The 15,811-nt window shown below is 40.7% G+C and overlaps 1 protein-coding gene across 1 annotated transcript; it reads right to left on the reverse strand.

The window, feature by feature from the left end:
- Positions 1-1,093: 1,093 nt before the first annotated feature.
- Positions 1,094-9,915, reverse strand: LOC122298710 (cyclin-A1-1-like). The gene is made up of 12 exons (XM_043108579.1): positions 9,801-9,915; positions 5,109-5,206; positions 4,194-4,490; positions 3,839-4,045; positions 3,605-3,697; positions 3,247-3,380; positions 3,043-3,118; positions 2,862-2,938; positions 2,744-2,777; positions 2,273-2,422; positions 2,026-2,160; positions 1,094-1,404 (listed from the first exon to the last, which is right to left on the reverse strand). Exons 1-12 carry the CDS (start codon positions 9,913-9,915, stop codon positions 1,333-1,335), a joined length of 1,488 nt encoding a protein of 495 aa, XP_042964513.1. The 3' UTR covers positions 1,094-1,332.
- Positions 9,916-15,811: the final 5,896 nt, after the last annotated feature.

Genomic DNA, 15,811 nt, shown 5'->3' on the forward strand with positions numbered 1-15,811 from the left:
GTATACCTAGTTCATTGACATTAAACTCTTGCCACTTAATTTAAACGGAAATAATGACCTGAAATAAATAGGGGCATTGTGTCCTACGCATCATCTGTGACTTCTTTTGCACGTACGTACAGTTAAGGTATCGTATTGAGCTCCTTATTGTTACCATTTTCGCTAATTGATACGGTACGTTAGTATCCTACACTGTCATGACTGGTTTAAAGCTACTTTGGATGTCAAATACAATTCTCATAACTAATTTTGTTTTAATAGAAAATTGATACATATAATCTTTTTATAATCCATTACATAATCATGTTTTAAATGAATATTTTTTTTTTATTTTACAAAAATACTAAATTTAAAAATTGGTTGTATAAAAAGTCTTAAAAAGATTCCACGCCTCTCATTATTCAATTACATTATGACCTATTTTACTGTGAATTTAACTTAGAATCCCAATTCATTAAAAAAATATTGAATTGTTTTTCGTTTTAAATTGAATTGTAAAATAAATTAAACTAGGCCATAAGATTATTATGAAGATTCAAATGATACTTGCATATGAGAAACCAAACATAGACAGATCTAGTAGTGTACTAAAAGTAGTATGCAGTCATTTAGAAAAGAATGAAATCTACTATTAAAAAATTAGTTTATTTTTATGTGAATCTTGTAATTTCTCATTTTTCTCAAAGAGATTTCGCAACATTTATACACTCCCTGACTGCATGCATCATTTCTCCACTAAAAATCATAATTCATAAGGATTTAGGGTTCATAAAAATAAAACTGGTTGACTTTTATCGTGGAGGTTTGGATACAAAAAACTTTTTAACTCATCTCATATAATTATTACAACTTTTTTAAATTCTCACACAAAATATATTAAACAATTCAACTTTTTCAAATCTTAAAACAATAATAATATTAAAAAATAATATTCTAATAACATTTTATTTAATTTTCAACTTTATTCTCAACTCATCTCATCTTAATTGACTACTTAATCATCCCTCCCAACATTATTCATTTATCCTTTCTAGCTTTCATTACCTATTAACAAAATCATTACTTATCATAAAACTCCTTGTGAAAACCACTTCATGTATACACTTTGAACCTTACTATACATTGAAAACTCAATTCAAGAACACGATACAAGATACAAGTTTATGTTTAGAAAAACAGTACGATGAGAGAATCGCCTGAATATCCAACCATAGACACACCACTACTACTGGAAACAAAATTATATACGTATGACCTGAGGTTAAAAAACAAAAAACAGCAACTCACAAAAGACATGTTCGTCGAATTCATTTGGAACACTGATGTCCATGTCTAGTTGCTTAGTTCTTGGAAAAACTCGTGAGGTATTGAAGGAGGACAGTACTTCTTTGCCACGAACTTGTACTGATGTCGAAAGAAACATGTCAGTTCAAATCAGTTCATATGAACAGAAATTAAAAAAAATAAACCAAAAAAAAACAAAGTTTTATCTAAAATCATAGTATATTTTCGTTTTGGAAGCCACAACACCTCCATACAGCATAATCTAGAGTCATCACTACAAATAATAAGTTGTCAGGATGTGAGCTATATCTACAAACAACTGGTGTGATTATGTCATTGTGGCAAAAATATGCTAAGAATGAGATTCAACCGCAGTATCTCCTGTGCACCAAATGCAAACTTGCAAGATTTAATGACCTGAACCGGAGTAATTATTTTGTTTAAAATTATCTGAGCACATTTTAACATTCAGAAACAAACCTCTCTACAATATTTTGCTCACTGAAACTGTGTGCCATTGTTGTTCAACTCAACATTTTCTATCTTCACTTTGTGGCAACCATCTCCAATGCTCTTATAGAAACTCAGTAATTAACGAAACCCAGAAAGCTATATAAAGATTAAATCTAAACTGAAGATAGAACGTATAGAAGTGCTTAAAAGGGGCTGTGCTGAACTGATTTAGAATCTATGGTGCTGATGCATCTCATTTTTTTTCTCTGGAAGAAAGGTTTTACACACCTTATGTTGGCTGTATTTCTCCCTGATTGCGGGTAGATTAGGATTACAGCAATTACAGCACAGGCTATGCAGTGCCTTGACACAGTCACTCAAATCAGAAGCTTGGTAAAGCGTGTAATGCTTCAATACAGAATTCTGTAAATGTGACACATACAAAACTAAACTACGTTACACCTTTATCAGAAGAGATGAAAAAATAAACATCTTGGCCACAAGTAAAATCTGTATAATAATTTCCCACACATACCCAGGGTTTCTTTAACGGGAGAAGTATAAATTTGGCCAAGAAAGTAGCAGAAGCAGCTACTAGCGATGGAGAATAATGAAGGATGTTGTATTCGAGAAGGGATAACTCCGTCAGGCAGTTGGCCAAGCACTCCAGCTGCATTGATGGAACCTAGGAAAAGTAGCAGGCACCAACACCACACCATAACAAGATTTTGATCAACACCACAATGAAACAAAACAAATTTTATCACTCAGATTTTAACAAGACTTGATAACAAAAACTGACAGCATTGGCAGGCATTATTTTATATATTTTTTTCTATTAGTATCTATCTCGAACGTGCTTAAAAAAACAGTTAAGTTTCGACCTACAATTTTAATTGACAGATTGTGTTACATTAATTAACAGCCAAAATCCACTGATATGACCCAATAAGTCTTGAAGGTATGACATAAAATTGATACACTTGGAAGTCCAAGAAAGAGATACCTTGCTGGTGGCTTGAACAACACAAACAAATTGCCTGAACAATTGTCATGAATGACAAAAGTCAAACCCAAAGCAACATGAATGAAATTCCACTCAATAAGAAAAAATTAGCTATCACCTCAAAAAACATTTAGCTGTTGGGGCTGTCATTTCAAACTTCAACGAATTCAGGATAGCAGATTCCATTTGCAAAACCTGCAGAAATTCCTTCAGTCAATGTCTATGGGGAATGTGATAAAAAGCCAATTCAAAGAAGCTTACAATAGTAGAATTTCAGACAACAAAAAATGGAACCAAACCTCCTCCTTGAAGTATGTATTATCAGTTACATAACAGAACTCGTCCACACTGGGTGCACAGATCTCCTCATACTTGCTGTCAAGACAATTGCACCACATGTTATTAATCATTATTTTCTATCATAGATACAACTTAGGCAGATGCACATGCACAAATACAAACACAGGGTCAAACTTGTAAGCAAATCTACTATAGAATCTTACGCAGCAATCATCATGCATGCAACACCAAGCAATTGCAACCGTTGCCTATTCACCACATTGCCAGAAAGATAACGATCAATATAGTTAACAATCAAAAATAGTGTATCAGGTTGGAGCCGGTACTCTTCAGCAACCTACAGTTAACACTAGAAGGTAAGATAACCAAAAGGCCAAAATAACTGCATACTAAAAGAAATGCTTGATGATATTGACAACGAGCAACATTATAGCGCCAGGTACAACCCCACTTATCAAGATATTTGGTGCTTGTTAATGAATAAGCGTGAGTGGGAAAGGGGGGGAAACTTCTTGGATTATATAAATCACTTAGGCAATATCATCACCCACCATAAATTACCTCCACAAACCAATCAATCAGTACAGCACGCATGCTGGCATTGATGTCTTTCTGGATCCTTTCCATGAAGTCTGAGGAAGGGCTTTTATTTGCCTAAAAACAGAATAAATGATCAATCAATTACAATGTGCACAAGTTAGGAAAGAAATGTGAACTTCGTTAAATAATAATCAGAAACTAGAAAAAATAAGAGAAACACAGTGAATACAACATATTGTGGAGAAGTATGCAAACCTCCGATACCCGTAAGTGCTTATAAATATCAGAAGCAATGGTTGCACAGCATTGAGGGCCCATGACATTGTTATCAATATCTACAACTTGATCAAATGTTTCCATCTCCACAAGCATACCTATCTCACAGACATTCCCCGGAATCAATATCAGAGAAAATATATTAGGAAGGGCATGATGTAAATATTCCAGGCACACACTTTGCAGCTAATAAAAGTAGAACAAGATGTTACAGCCCAAATTGGGCATGATACTTGGGACAGATATCAAATCCCTATTTACAAATTAAATGAGGAAGAGGCTAAACATTTATGAAGTTAAATTGACAGTGAATATAAAATCTTAGAATAAAAACCTGCTTTTTCTGCATTGTCTGAAATGAAGAGACTGTTGCTTGTCTATCCATGCCTCTGGGAGCACGAATTATGGTACTCAGAGCACAAAGACCGGCTTCCAAGCCGCATGGAGCAGAATGGGCAGCAACACTAGCCACCGATTGATCACTTCCGGGAAAACATTTATCCTCTGACAGAACAAAGACACTTGATTTCAAGCCAAAGGATGCAGGCAAAGTTTTCTCAAGGAAGCCTGTATTGTCTGAGCAAGCCGAAACTTTCTTCTTGGTCTTGGCAATTTTGGCAACACATGGCACCTTTAAATACTAAACTCAGTTAATATCTCTCTGAAATTTTAAAACAATTACACCACGATGTGGCAGTAAGCTCAAAGCTAAAACTTCTGCCCCATGTAATTGTGATACGAAATGTTGCGCCTCCGGCAGCCCAGAAATCACACCCACAATAGATAGATACAATATTTAAGTGGTTCGGCAACTGCCTACGTCCACTGAAGCGGAAATTTGAATTTTTCACTATGTTTGTACAATTTTACAAACACTCACAATATCTCTCTATCTCTCTCAAATGGTCTCCGTTCTGGGTTTCTCCAGAACCCATTTTCGCCCTCAGCCCTCTGCCCGATCTCTCACCTCAGTGAGGATGAATTTTCTGCAACTGAACTCTCTCCTATTTATAGGAGAGAGCAGCCTACAATTTACAATTTCGGTGGAGGGATTTACGGAAGAAATGGAGGTGCCTAACAATACAAAAGCAGCAAACGGTGCCTAACATGCCAAATTTGAGAACGGTGCATGTGCAGCAACTATACACCACCTGCACTCACACTTGGGTTGACTCAACAATCACCCCCTCCACCCAAGTGTGCCACACCAGGCTGCTTGCAAACTGATTCATTCTTCAAATGAATTCACCTCTTTCTTGGAATGCTTGTCAGCCATGAGAGATCCGCTATCACGTGCATCTTCAGGTACGTCTTCAAATGGATATCCAGATGCCACTCCAAATGCATCTTCAAATGCATCAGCATCGTCTACATCCACGGAGCTTGCAAGGGATTTTCTTCAGAGGAGATTTACCAGTGCTCAATTGCACAATCTCAACTCTCTAGGATTCTTCTTTTGCTCGAGTCCATGAGTCCGCACTCATGTACACCTTGAGCAAACTGAGCTTTGCTCTAGGCTCATCCGAGCGAACAATCTGCTTCGCTCTAGCCACATCCGAGCGAACAATCTGAGTAAACTGAGCTTTGCTCTAGGCTCATCCGAGCGAACAATCTGCTTCGCTCTAGCCACATCCGAGCGAACACCTTGAGCAAACTGAGCTTCGCTCTAGGCTCATCCGAGCGAACAATCTGCTTCGCTCTAGCCACATCCGAGCGAACAATCTGCTTGGTGCCTTTACAGCTTTCAAACCAGGCTCCATAATCCTACAATCACACCAATCTCCAACTTGGAGACTGGTTCTCAACATGCCGAGCTCTATCTCCAACATGATCCCTTATACAATTTTACAGCTCATGTCTTCAACTTAGAAGACTAACTAAAGTGATGCATAACTTTAGTTCATCACGTACAATGCCCTTAATCAACACATCTACATAGGGCAACACATCTCCCACTGCACTGGGAATCAATGGTCTTGCAGAGACCTTGACACATATCAGAGAACCTGTTGCTGAGGTCTCATCTCTGATCTGGGTGACTGACCCTTCATCCTGCTGCTATCTTCAGTCGCATGTGTCCATCTTGTGTGCAGTCTCCGACTTGCATAATCTCCCTTCTTGCAAGATTTTTCTTCATACCGTAGTTCACTACCTTCATTCAGCAGGATACATTTTAAGGTAGTAACCACCATGGAGGTCTGATCGTCTTGGCAGTTCTTTAGGTGTAGATATCCCTGGAACATCTGACATTTTGTTCCCATCTCTCACACATGTACTTCATGTCGTGGTCTAGGGAGATTTCTTTAGAAAAGTAAAACTGGGTTCCTTTTACTTTCTCATCTAATTCACATGACAATTACCACGAGCCAAGACCAATTAATCATTCGTGACCTTCCAACACCAAATGCTATTGGCAACAATAGCAACAATCTCCACCTTGTGACTTTGACTGGTCCCACAGCCAAGCTCCACCTCAATGAAGATCTTCATAGCTCCCGCTATCATGCTTCACCATAAAAGCATATCCACTCAGAATAAACTAATTCCAAGCATTTCACTTCAGCCCATGTCGAAAATAACCTTGCTGAAAACTATGGTGTAACTTCCACGTTTGGCTCTCCTGGAAGTTCATCAGCCATCGACATGAATTTCCACCACACACCCTGCATTAATGCCAAACCAATGCCTGTGTGTAAACTTATGGACCTGCTAACATTAACGCATCCTCTATCATGGCAACTCATGCCATGAGGATATACATGTCTCTTTTTTCATGGAGAGAGACACAACATTAGCATCAATACCAGTATCTCCATTTACTGACTTGGAGCCACTTGCCGAAACTGCTCCTTGTACTAGCCGTTTCACCAGTCGCTAGTATCACTGTTGACTTCAGGGATTGATTTACCCTTCAACGCCTTTGAGAAAACACTACTGAATGACTGCTGTCTTCAAGCTGTCTTTAACAGCATTGTGCACTGCAAGAAATGCAACGCCATGTATTTCTTCAGTCACCATATTCACAGCATCATTCTCAATTTTCTCCTGATTTTAGCAATCTCTTGTGGCTTGTCTTGCCACAATTTCTAGCGAGTCATCTGTTGTCCAGATCTTGACTTGCCTCTGTCCTTACAATCAACATTCAGGACCAACAACTCGAAATCTTGCCAGAATCTCTTCTGCGCACCTCCTCATCCAGGATAAGATCTCTTACATTGAGAAACTTCAACTTTGACTTCTTTGCAGAATTACTCATAGCCATTCTCATGACCTCCCAACCTTTTGACCACAACGCCAAATGCTATTGGGCAACAATAGTACCTTCTGCCTTATCTGAAATTGAACCGTTTCTCCATCTCAAATCTGACAAGATTTGAAACCTTACTTTCTGACATTGCTTTAATGAATTTACCGTAGAAATGAATAGTACCTCACTAAGTCAGTTCCCAGGAAAGATTGGAGGGTCACAATGGACACACTTAAAATTTCTAATCTCCTAGACAGAACCTCCTTAGACTGTACGTATCCACACTACCACACCAAAGCTTCATCTGCACTTTGTTATTTGCAACTGGCTTTTCAAAGAAAGCCACAACGAGATCCGATGCGGTTCTCCTCTTAATAACAATATGCTCCATGAGTTGTATGACTGCCAAAACCTGCTGATATAACAAGTTAATCAGCATTGTCCAATGATCTGAAATTTGCTCCATCAAATTTCACGATCCCAACTGGCTTAAATTAAGCCCAAAACCAATGAGTCCATCATGACTCCAACTGGCTACGATCAAGCCCACAACTGATCTGCAACACGTGGACGGTTCAGATCGAATGTACCGATGGCGAATCTCAACATTCCCACCGTATCGATGAGTCTGGAATGATCCAAATAGTTTGCCACCACTATTTGATCATCGTGATGGAACTCCAACTGGCTACGATCAAGCCCAACATGATCTGCAACACCTCGACAGTTCAGATCGACAGTACCGATGGCGAATCTCCACATCCCCACCGTACAGATGAGTTCGAAATGATCCAAATAGTTTGTCAGCACTATTTGATCATCACAATTGAACTCCAACCGGCGTACATCTAGCCCAAAATGATCTGCAACACATCGACAGTTCAGATCGACAGTACTGATGGCGAATCTCAACATTCCCACCGTACGGATGAGTCCGGAATAATCCAAATAGTTGGAAAGCACTATTTGATCGTTGAAATCGGACTCCGGATGACTTAGATCTAGCCCAACAAAGATCTGAAAATCGGACGGTCCAGATCTCTCTGGCGCGTGTACCACACTCGCCGTAGTAGGGCGTCTGAGGCGCGTGTGGCGCGTGGAAAACACGCGCCACAGTAGCTTGTGCGCGTGGCTGTCACGCGCCGAGCCTCTGTAGGGGGCGTGGGGGCGCGTGTCCTTCACGCGTCTTCAACCTCTGCCGCGCGTGAGGGCGCGTGGGTGCGTGTATCTCAGTTGTCTTCCTCCTTCGACGCGTGTGGGGGCGCGTGGATGACAGTAGTGCACGAGCGGACCTTCTAGGAGCGCGTGTAGGCTCCTCCGACCTCCGTTTTCGATTCCGTTTGCGGCAATGGATTCGTCTCGACGCGAGGAACAGCCTGGACTGATCAAAAATTGATTTTGAACAACTGTAATTTTCTGGGTAACACGAACCGAAGCTCTGATACCATTTGTTGCGCCTCCGGCAGCCCAGAAATCACACCCACAATAAATAGAGACAATATTTAAGTGGTTCGGCAACTGCCTACGTCCACTGAAGCGAAAATTTGAATTTTTCACTATGTTTTGTACAATTTTACAAACACTCACAATATCTCTCTATCTCTCTCAAATGGTCTCCGTTCTGGGTTTCTCCAGAACCCATTTTCGCCCTTAGCCCTCTGCCCGATCTCTCACCTCAGTGAGGATGAATTTTCTGCAACTGAGCTCTCTCCTATTTATAGGAGAGAGCAGCCTACAATTTACAATTTCGGTGGAGGGATTTACGGAAGAAATGGAGGTGCCTAACAATACAAAAGCAGCAAACGGTGCTTAACATGCCAAATTTGAGAACGGTGCATGTGCAGCAACTATACACCACCTGCACTCACACTTGGGTTGACTCAACACAAAAGATCAAATGCTTATGATAAAAATGGTGCAACGGAATTTCTCAACAACAAACACAATTTTCCAAAAAACAATAGGAAGGACTATCCGTTTTGTACAACAAAATTTCAGAAAAATATAACCACCAAAATTGATACCTTGAAGCAGTCGACTACAGTGCACCATTACCCATTACGGCTTTTAGATCAGTTCTACAAAACCTTCATGGTTCTGTTTCATAAACGGCCTTTGGCGGTCATTTCCTCAATCTACTCGAGGAAATATGGGCTCAGATCAATTAATTGGCTCCATTGCCCCTTGTTTATTTTTTATTATATGCGCTTAATTGGTTATAACAGGGTGTTTTGTTGGCTACCCTCTCCATTTATATTCATCTTTTAATCTAATGAAAGCTTATTCATGAAAATACATTAAGCATGTTCTTAATCTCTTTTATTTATTTTTCGAACATCTTCCATGTTGTCGTGTATGAAAGGAATTAAACCAACGTAGGCAAAAGAACAGCTCTTTGGTCTGAAATTGGATCGAGGCAACACCATACTATTTTAAAGGTAGGGAAAATAAAAATCAACGAGAATATTGAACTTACACAGCAGCAAAGAAGCCCAACGGAGAAGCGTAGCACACTTACCAAGAAAAGATGAGAAATTATAAAAGTCCATGGTATGATACATACTATAAACTCTTAATCAATCATCCAATTATCCCTTTCAAGAATAAGAGGAACAGGGAAAGAGAAAGAATCGAATTAAGAGAAGTTTGAGCGCACCAGAGGCCTGGACTGAGGGAGCAAGGTGCGTGAATTACTCTTGGAGCCATTTCTTTGGTTGGTGACGTCCGCGAGAGCGGGTCGCTTCTTGGCCGCCGCGGGCATCTTGGCCGAAGACGAAGATGGTGGGGGATCGTGGTTGCGGGTTGACATTTGGGTCGAAACCCTACTCTATAGTGGAGATTTCGGTGCGAATTCTGACTTCAGAGATTACAGAATATAGAGTGTGTCAATGTGTGTGTTTGTTTTCTTTTCTTTTTCTTTTTGGGTTCGTATTTTTACTGATGAGTGATGAGGAACAGTGGAGCGCGAAAACGTGTGGGTTTGAAAGATGAGAGATCCTGACCGTCTTTGTTTAAGTAGGATGGATCTGGACCGTCTGTGTTGGATGCGGAAATATCTGTGGCTTGATTTCTGAAGCGTTGGGAACTCTGCTCTACTCCAAATCCTCATGAAGATACGTCCCGTGGGCCCAAATTTGTGCCAACCAATTAGATTTCACGTATTAATCATTCCTATTTTCGCTTCGGTGATTTCACATATTAATCAGATTTCACATATTAATAGTTTATGAATGTTATTGAAATGTATTTAAATATAAATAAGTTAAAATATTTATTTTAATATATAAAATGAGTGAAAATGGATTTTAAATTATTCTGAAAAGTTCAAAAAATAGTAAATTTCTGTCTCATTAATAATAATTAAAAAATAAATAATTTGATACAATCAATCGAATCTTAATAGACATTGTAAAGTATCAATTTGTATATATTTATACCGCAAATTTTAAGGGTGATGGGAGTAATGTTTTTTACAAGTTTCAATTATATAATATTTTACGGGTATTTTCTAAAAAAGTTAGCTCGTCTCATTGAAAAAAATGTAAAAATATAACTTTTTCACAATACAATCTATTTTTTACAAAAAATTTGCATGAAACTTACACACATAAGGCAATATGTAGTGTTACTCGTAATGAAATACGTAATATACTTTTATAACTCATTTAATAATCAGCCATCACAAAAACGTCGTAGCCCGAATAATTATTTATAATTCTAAAAGTCTTCTCTCCGTTTTCTCTCTAGGAAAAGGAGGTGAAGTGGGGTCCACCAGGATTCTAACAGAATCCGTGGTGGTGGTGGGGTGTAGGGGAACATAACGGTTCCTCCTAATCATTGCAGACACGAGGCAGAGGGGGTGGCCCACGGTGGTTAGCACGGTGAGGAGTCGACTGAGGGAGTGTTCTTCAGCATAGCAGAGGGATGATGAATGAAATAGAGGACCGCTGGAAAAAGCTAAGGCTGACTGAGGAGGAAGCTCTGAACATTGAGCTAGATGATGAAGGCTTGGAGGAGGTTAACTTCAAAGAAGAGGTATGTTTGATAGGGAAGGTGTGGATTGACAGAAGAGTTAACAGGGGGGTGATTGAATCTGTGATGGCAAAAATTTGGAGGATAAGCAGGAGGGCAAAATTCCATGTAGTTGGGCCAAACACCTTCGTGGTTGAGCTCGGCAGTGTGACAGATAAGATGAGAATCATGGCAGGAAGACCATGGCTCTTTGATGAACACTTGTTTGTGCTCAAAGATTATGATGGATGTGTTCCTCCTCACAAAATGCAGTTTAACTCTGAGAGGTTCTGGTTACAGATGTTTGAGTTGCCCCTCAACTGCATGAATAAATCCAAGGGCAAAATGGTGGGTGGTACCATTGGGAGAGTCATTGAGGTCGAGACAGGAGAGGATGGGTGTGGATGGGGTATCTCTCTAAGGGTACAAATAGAGATAGACATCCAGAAACCTCTAGCAAGAGGAAGGACCATAAACTTGAAGGGGAGGAGCCACTGGATTCCCTTGAGGTATGAGAAACTACCTCATTTCTGCTTTACATGTGGCTGCATTGTGCATGATGAAACAGGGTGTAAGGGGGAGAAGGGAGGAGAAGCTCAGTTTGGTGTGTGGTTAAGAGCAGGGAGTAGGTCGAAATATAGTGATGATTGGAGATCCAAAGAGAAAACTATGAACATTGCTATGGAAGGCGTTTGTAGTGGGGAAGGGAGTGACAATACAGGAAGGGGGGGTGGGACAGTGAAAGAAAAGGAAGGGGAAATGGGAGCTGAAGTGGAGTATGTTCCTGCTACCCAAGAAATTGAGATAAGTAACAAAAAAGCTAGTGAAAAAAAGGGAGAGGTAGTGGATGGGGGAGAAAGAAGGAGGTGTGAGAGTCTTGACTTTGAAGCTGTGGAGGGGGGTGAGGGGATAGGGGTAAAGAAGAGAACTCAAAAACAAAACACAGAAGAATTTGTTGGGGTGGGGATGAGTAGTGACCTGTCTGAAGTAGTTAGAAGAAGCAAGGGGAGGGGGGGTCTGGAAAAGAAGAGCAAGAGAGGTAGGGAAGAGGGGCGAGGTTTCAACAGCATCTTTGTCACCTTCAAAAAGAATGCTGAGATCAGGGGTGGTGGATAAAGAGGAGGAAGGGAGAGTGGAAAAAAAATCAAGAGGAATGGATGGTGGTGAAATGGAACCAAAGGAAGGCTATGCTTATGAAGTGGTGGAGGCTGTGAAGCAGCCCCACCAATCACCATGAAAACACTAAGTTGGAACTGCCGAGGGCTTGGGAACCCTTGGACAGTTCAGGACCTCTGCCATATGGTAGAGGAAAGGAAACCCAATGTAGTTTTTTTAATGGAAACAAAGATGAAAAAAACAAGAGCTGAAAGTCTAAGGAGGAGGTTAAAATTAGAAGGTTGCATGGCAATAGAACCAGTAGGATTGAAGGGGGGCCTGATGTTGATGTGGGATCATGTGATAGATGTAGAGGTGGTTAATTTTTCAGCATGGCACATAAGTGCCTGGATCAAAGAACCTGGCTGTGAAGAAAAGTGGTTGCTAACAGGCTTCTATGGCCAGCCTGATTGTAGCCTAAGAGAGGTAACCTGGGGCCTCTTGAGTTCTTTAAAACCACAAAGTGGAAAAGGCTGGTGTGTGATAGGCGACTTCAATGAGATAATAACTCAAGATGAAAAACATGGGGGAAAACAAAGACCAGAAAGGCTGATGACCAGATTTAGAGAGGTACTAGAGAAGGGGGGTCTGTTTGATTTGGGCTGGAGAGGGGACAAATTCACCTGGAGCAACAAGCATGAGGATGAGTCTTTTACAAAAGAGAGGTTAGACAGGGCAGTAGCCAATGCTAAATGGATGGAAATCCATACAGAGGGATGGGTGGAGGTGCTGGCAGCGAGGAGTTCAGATCACAGGCCTATTCTGCTGAGCAAAAGTCTGAAAAGAGACCCGAGAGGTAGACACAAGAGATTGTTTAGGTTTGAGGCCAGCTGGGCACTAGAGGATAGTTGTGAGGGAATTTTCAAAGCAGTATGGGAAGAAGGTGCTAGGAAGGGGAGCAATACAATGGATCTATTAAACAATCTGTCTAAGACAGAAGGTGCCCTTTCAAGGTGGAGTAAGCAAATGATTGTTGATCAGAGAAAGACTTTAACAGAAAAGACTGCAATCCTGAAAAAGTTACAAGAACAAGAAGGGAGGCACAATTCTGCTGCTATAAAAAACCTCCAAAAGGAAATAGGAATCATGATGGCAAAGGAGGATTTGAAGTGGAGGCAAAGAGCAAAAGCAAATTGGTATCAACTTGGAGACAAGAATACCAAATATTTTCACTGTTGTGCAAACCAAAGAAGGAAGGTAAATAGAATTCAGGAAGTAATTGATGAGGAAAATAGCAGGCACTCTAGTCAAGAGGGACTGGCAGGAACTTTCAAGTCTTATTTCGAGAGGTTGTTTACCTCTTCTAAACCAGGCAGTGGTGATATTGACAACTGTCTAAGGAACCTGGAGCCTTCTGTTACCAACAGCATGAATGAACAGCTTTCTAAAGCCTTCACCAGAGCAGAAGTTGAGATAGCTATCAAACTAATGGCACCATATAAGTCACCTGGTCCCGATGGCTTTGGAGCCTGCTTCTACCAAAAGTATTGGCACCTTGTAGGAGAGGGAGTCTGCAACTCAGTACTAGCCTGGTTGAATGGTAACTCTCTTTCCCCTACTGCAAATTATACTTTCATAACTCTTATTCCTAAGAAAAAAGAACCTAGATTGGCAAGTGATTACAGACCTATCAGTCTTTGTAACGTGGCTTATAAAATTATGGCAAAAGTCTTGGCAAACAGATTAAAAAGAGTCCTAAATGAAGTCATCTCCCTTAATCAAAGTGCCTTCATACCTGGAAGATTAATTACTGACAACATTCTGGTAGCTTTTGAATTGTTGCATTCTATGAAAGTAAGGAAGAAGGGGAAAGAAGGGCACATGGCCATCAAGCTTGACATGTCAAAAGCTTATGATAGGATTGAGTGGCCTTTCTTGCAAGCTGTCATGGAGAAAATGGGGTTCTGTTCAAATTGGATCGAGCTGGTCATGAAATGTGTGTCCTCAGTTTCATACTCAGTCCTTGTGAATGGGAAGCCAGGTGAGAAGATTTTTCCAACGAGAGGGCTGAGACAAGGGGATCCTCTATCCCCCTACCTGTTCATCCTATGTGTTGAGGGGCTTAGCAGTTTACTCAATTTTTCAGACCAGCAGGGGGAAATAAAGGGAGTAACTGTCTCGAGGGGTGGAACTAGAGTCAATCATCTCCTATTTGCAGATGATTGCATTGTCTTTGGTAGAGCCAAGTTTGAGGAGTGGGAAAAGATCAATGGTATACTTTGGCAGTACGAGAGAGCCTCAGGCCAGGTTATGAACAAAGACAAAACTGCAGTTTTCTTTAGCTCTAACTCCAAGGAGGAAGAGAAGAGGAAAATTATGCAAGATGGAGGTGCTGTCATGAGAGGCTCCTATGAGTCTTACTTGGGGTTACCTCCTGTAGTAGGAGGCTCTAAGTATAATGCATTTAGGTGTATCAAAGAGAAAGTATGGAAGAGGATCAATAACTGGAAGAACTCCTTCTTGTCTGCAGCAGGGAAAGAAGTGTTGATCAAAGCAGTCCTACAAGCTGTGCCCACGTATACCATGAGTGTTTTTCAGCTCCCAAAACAGTTATGTAAGGAGCTCAATGTTATGTTAGGGAGGTTTTGGTGGGGCAATCATCAAACAGGGAAAGGTATGCAACGGTGCAGCTGGGAAAAAATGGGAAGGCAGAAGGGGATGGGGGGTTTGGGCTATAGGGATTTAGAGAGCTTTAACCTGGCCCTCCTGGCCAAGCAGAGTTGGAGACTGCTCCAAAATTCAAACTGTCTGGCTGCCAGGATAATGAAAGAAAAATACTTCAAAGGCAAGGCCCTTTTGACAGCAAGGTTGGGCCATAGACCTTCTTATGTTTGGAGGAGCATGTGGAATGCTTGCTAAAAGAGGGACTGAGATGGAGGGTGGGTGATGGAACGCAGATCAAGATATGGGGGCACAGATGGCTTCCAATACATTCCTCTGGGAAGGTGCAGTCACCAGTTAAAATACTCGATAGTGATGGATATGTGAGTGAGCTGATGAATGGTAAAGGGTCATGGAATGAATCCTTAATCAAGAGTATTTTCACCAAGGAGGAAGCAGATCACATTTGCAGCTTGCCACTGAGTAAGATGGGGGTGGAGGACAGATTGGTATGGGGACCCTCCAATAAAGGCCTGTTCTCTGTTAGAAGTGCCTATCACCTGGATAAGGAAAGAAAACAGGCCATTGGTGGTGGTTCATCTAGACAAGAGGAGAGGAAAAGAACCTGGGACAGCGTATGGAAGTTGAATGTTCCAGAAAAAATAAAAATTTTTTTTCTGGAAAGCAGCAAATGAACTTCTGGCTACCAAAAGAAACCTGTTTGCAAGAAAAATCACCAATAACCCCTTGTGTCATATATGCAGGAGAGAGGAGGAAACCATGATGCATGTCATCTAGCAATGCCCAGCAGCAGCCGATGTATGGTCTGAATATCTGAAGAAGATGCAAAAAATGAAGACCAACGAAGTTGATTTACTAGCTCTGTGGGGAAAGTTAAAGGGTTTACTTGATGAGAATGAATTAGAAGTCACAGCAGC

This window comes from Carya illinoinensis, chromosome 16 (genome assembly GCF_018687715.1).
Source record: "Carya illinoinensis cultivar Pawnee chromosome 16, C.illinoinensisPawnee_v1, whole genome shotgun sequence".
Lineage (NCBI taxonomy): Eukaryota > Viridiplantae > Streptophyta > Magnoliopsida > Fagales > Juglandaceae > Carya > Carya illinoinensis.

Bases quoted from the DNA above. Each gene is read 5' to 3' on its own strand.
- LOC122298710 (XM_043108579.1), bottom strand. From the start codon at position 9,915: ATGTCAACCCGCAACCACGATCCCCCACCATCTTCGTCTTCGGCCAAG. The intron at 5,207-9,800 runs GTAATTCACGCA...ATGCATTTGAAG, and splicing joins CCAAAGAAATGGCTCCAAGA to ATGCATTTGGAGTGGCATCT. The intron at 3,119-3,246 runs GTAAGATTCTAT...TTGTCTTGACAG, and splicing joins GCATGCATGATGATTGCTGC to CAAGTATGAGGAGATCTGTG.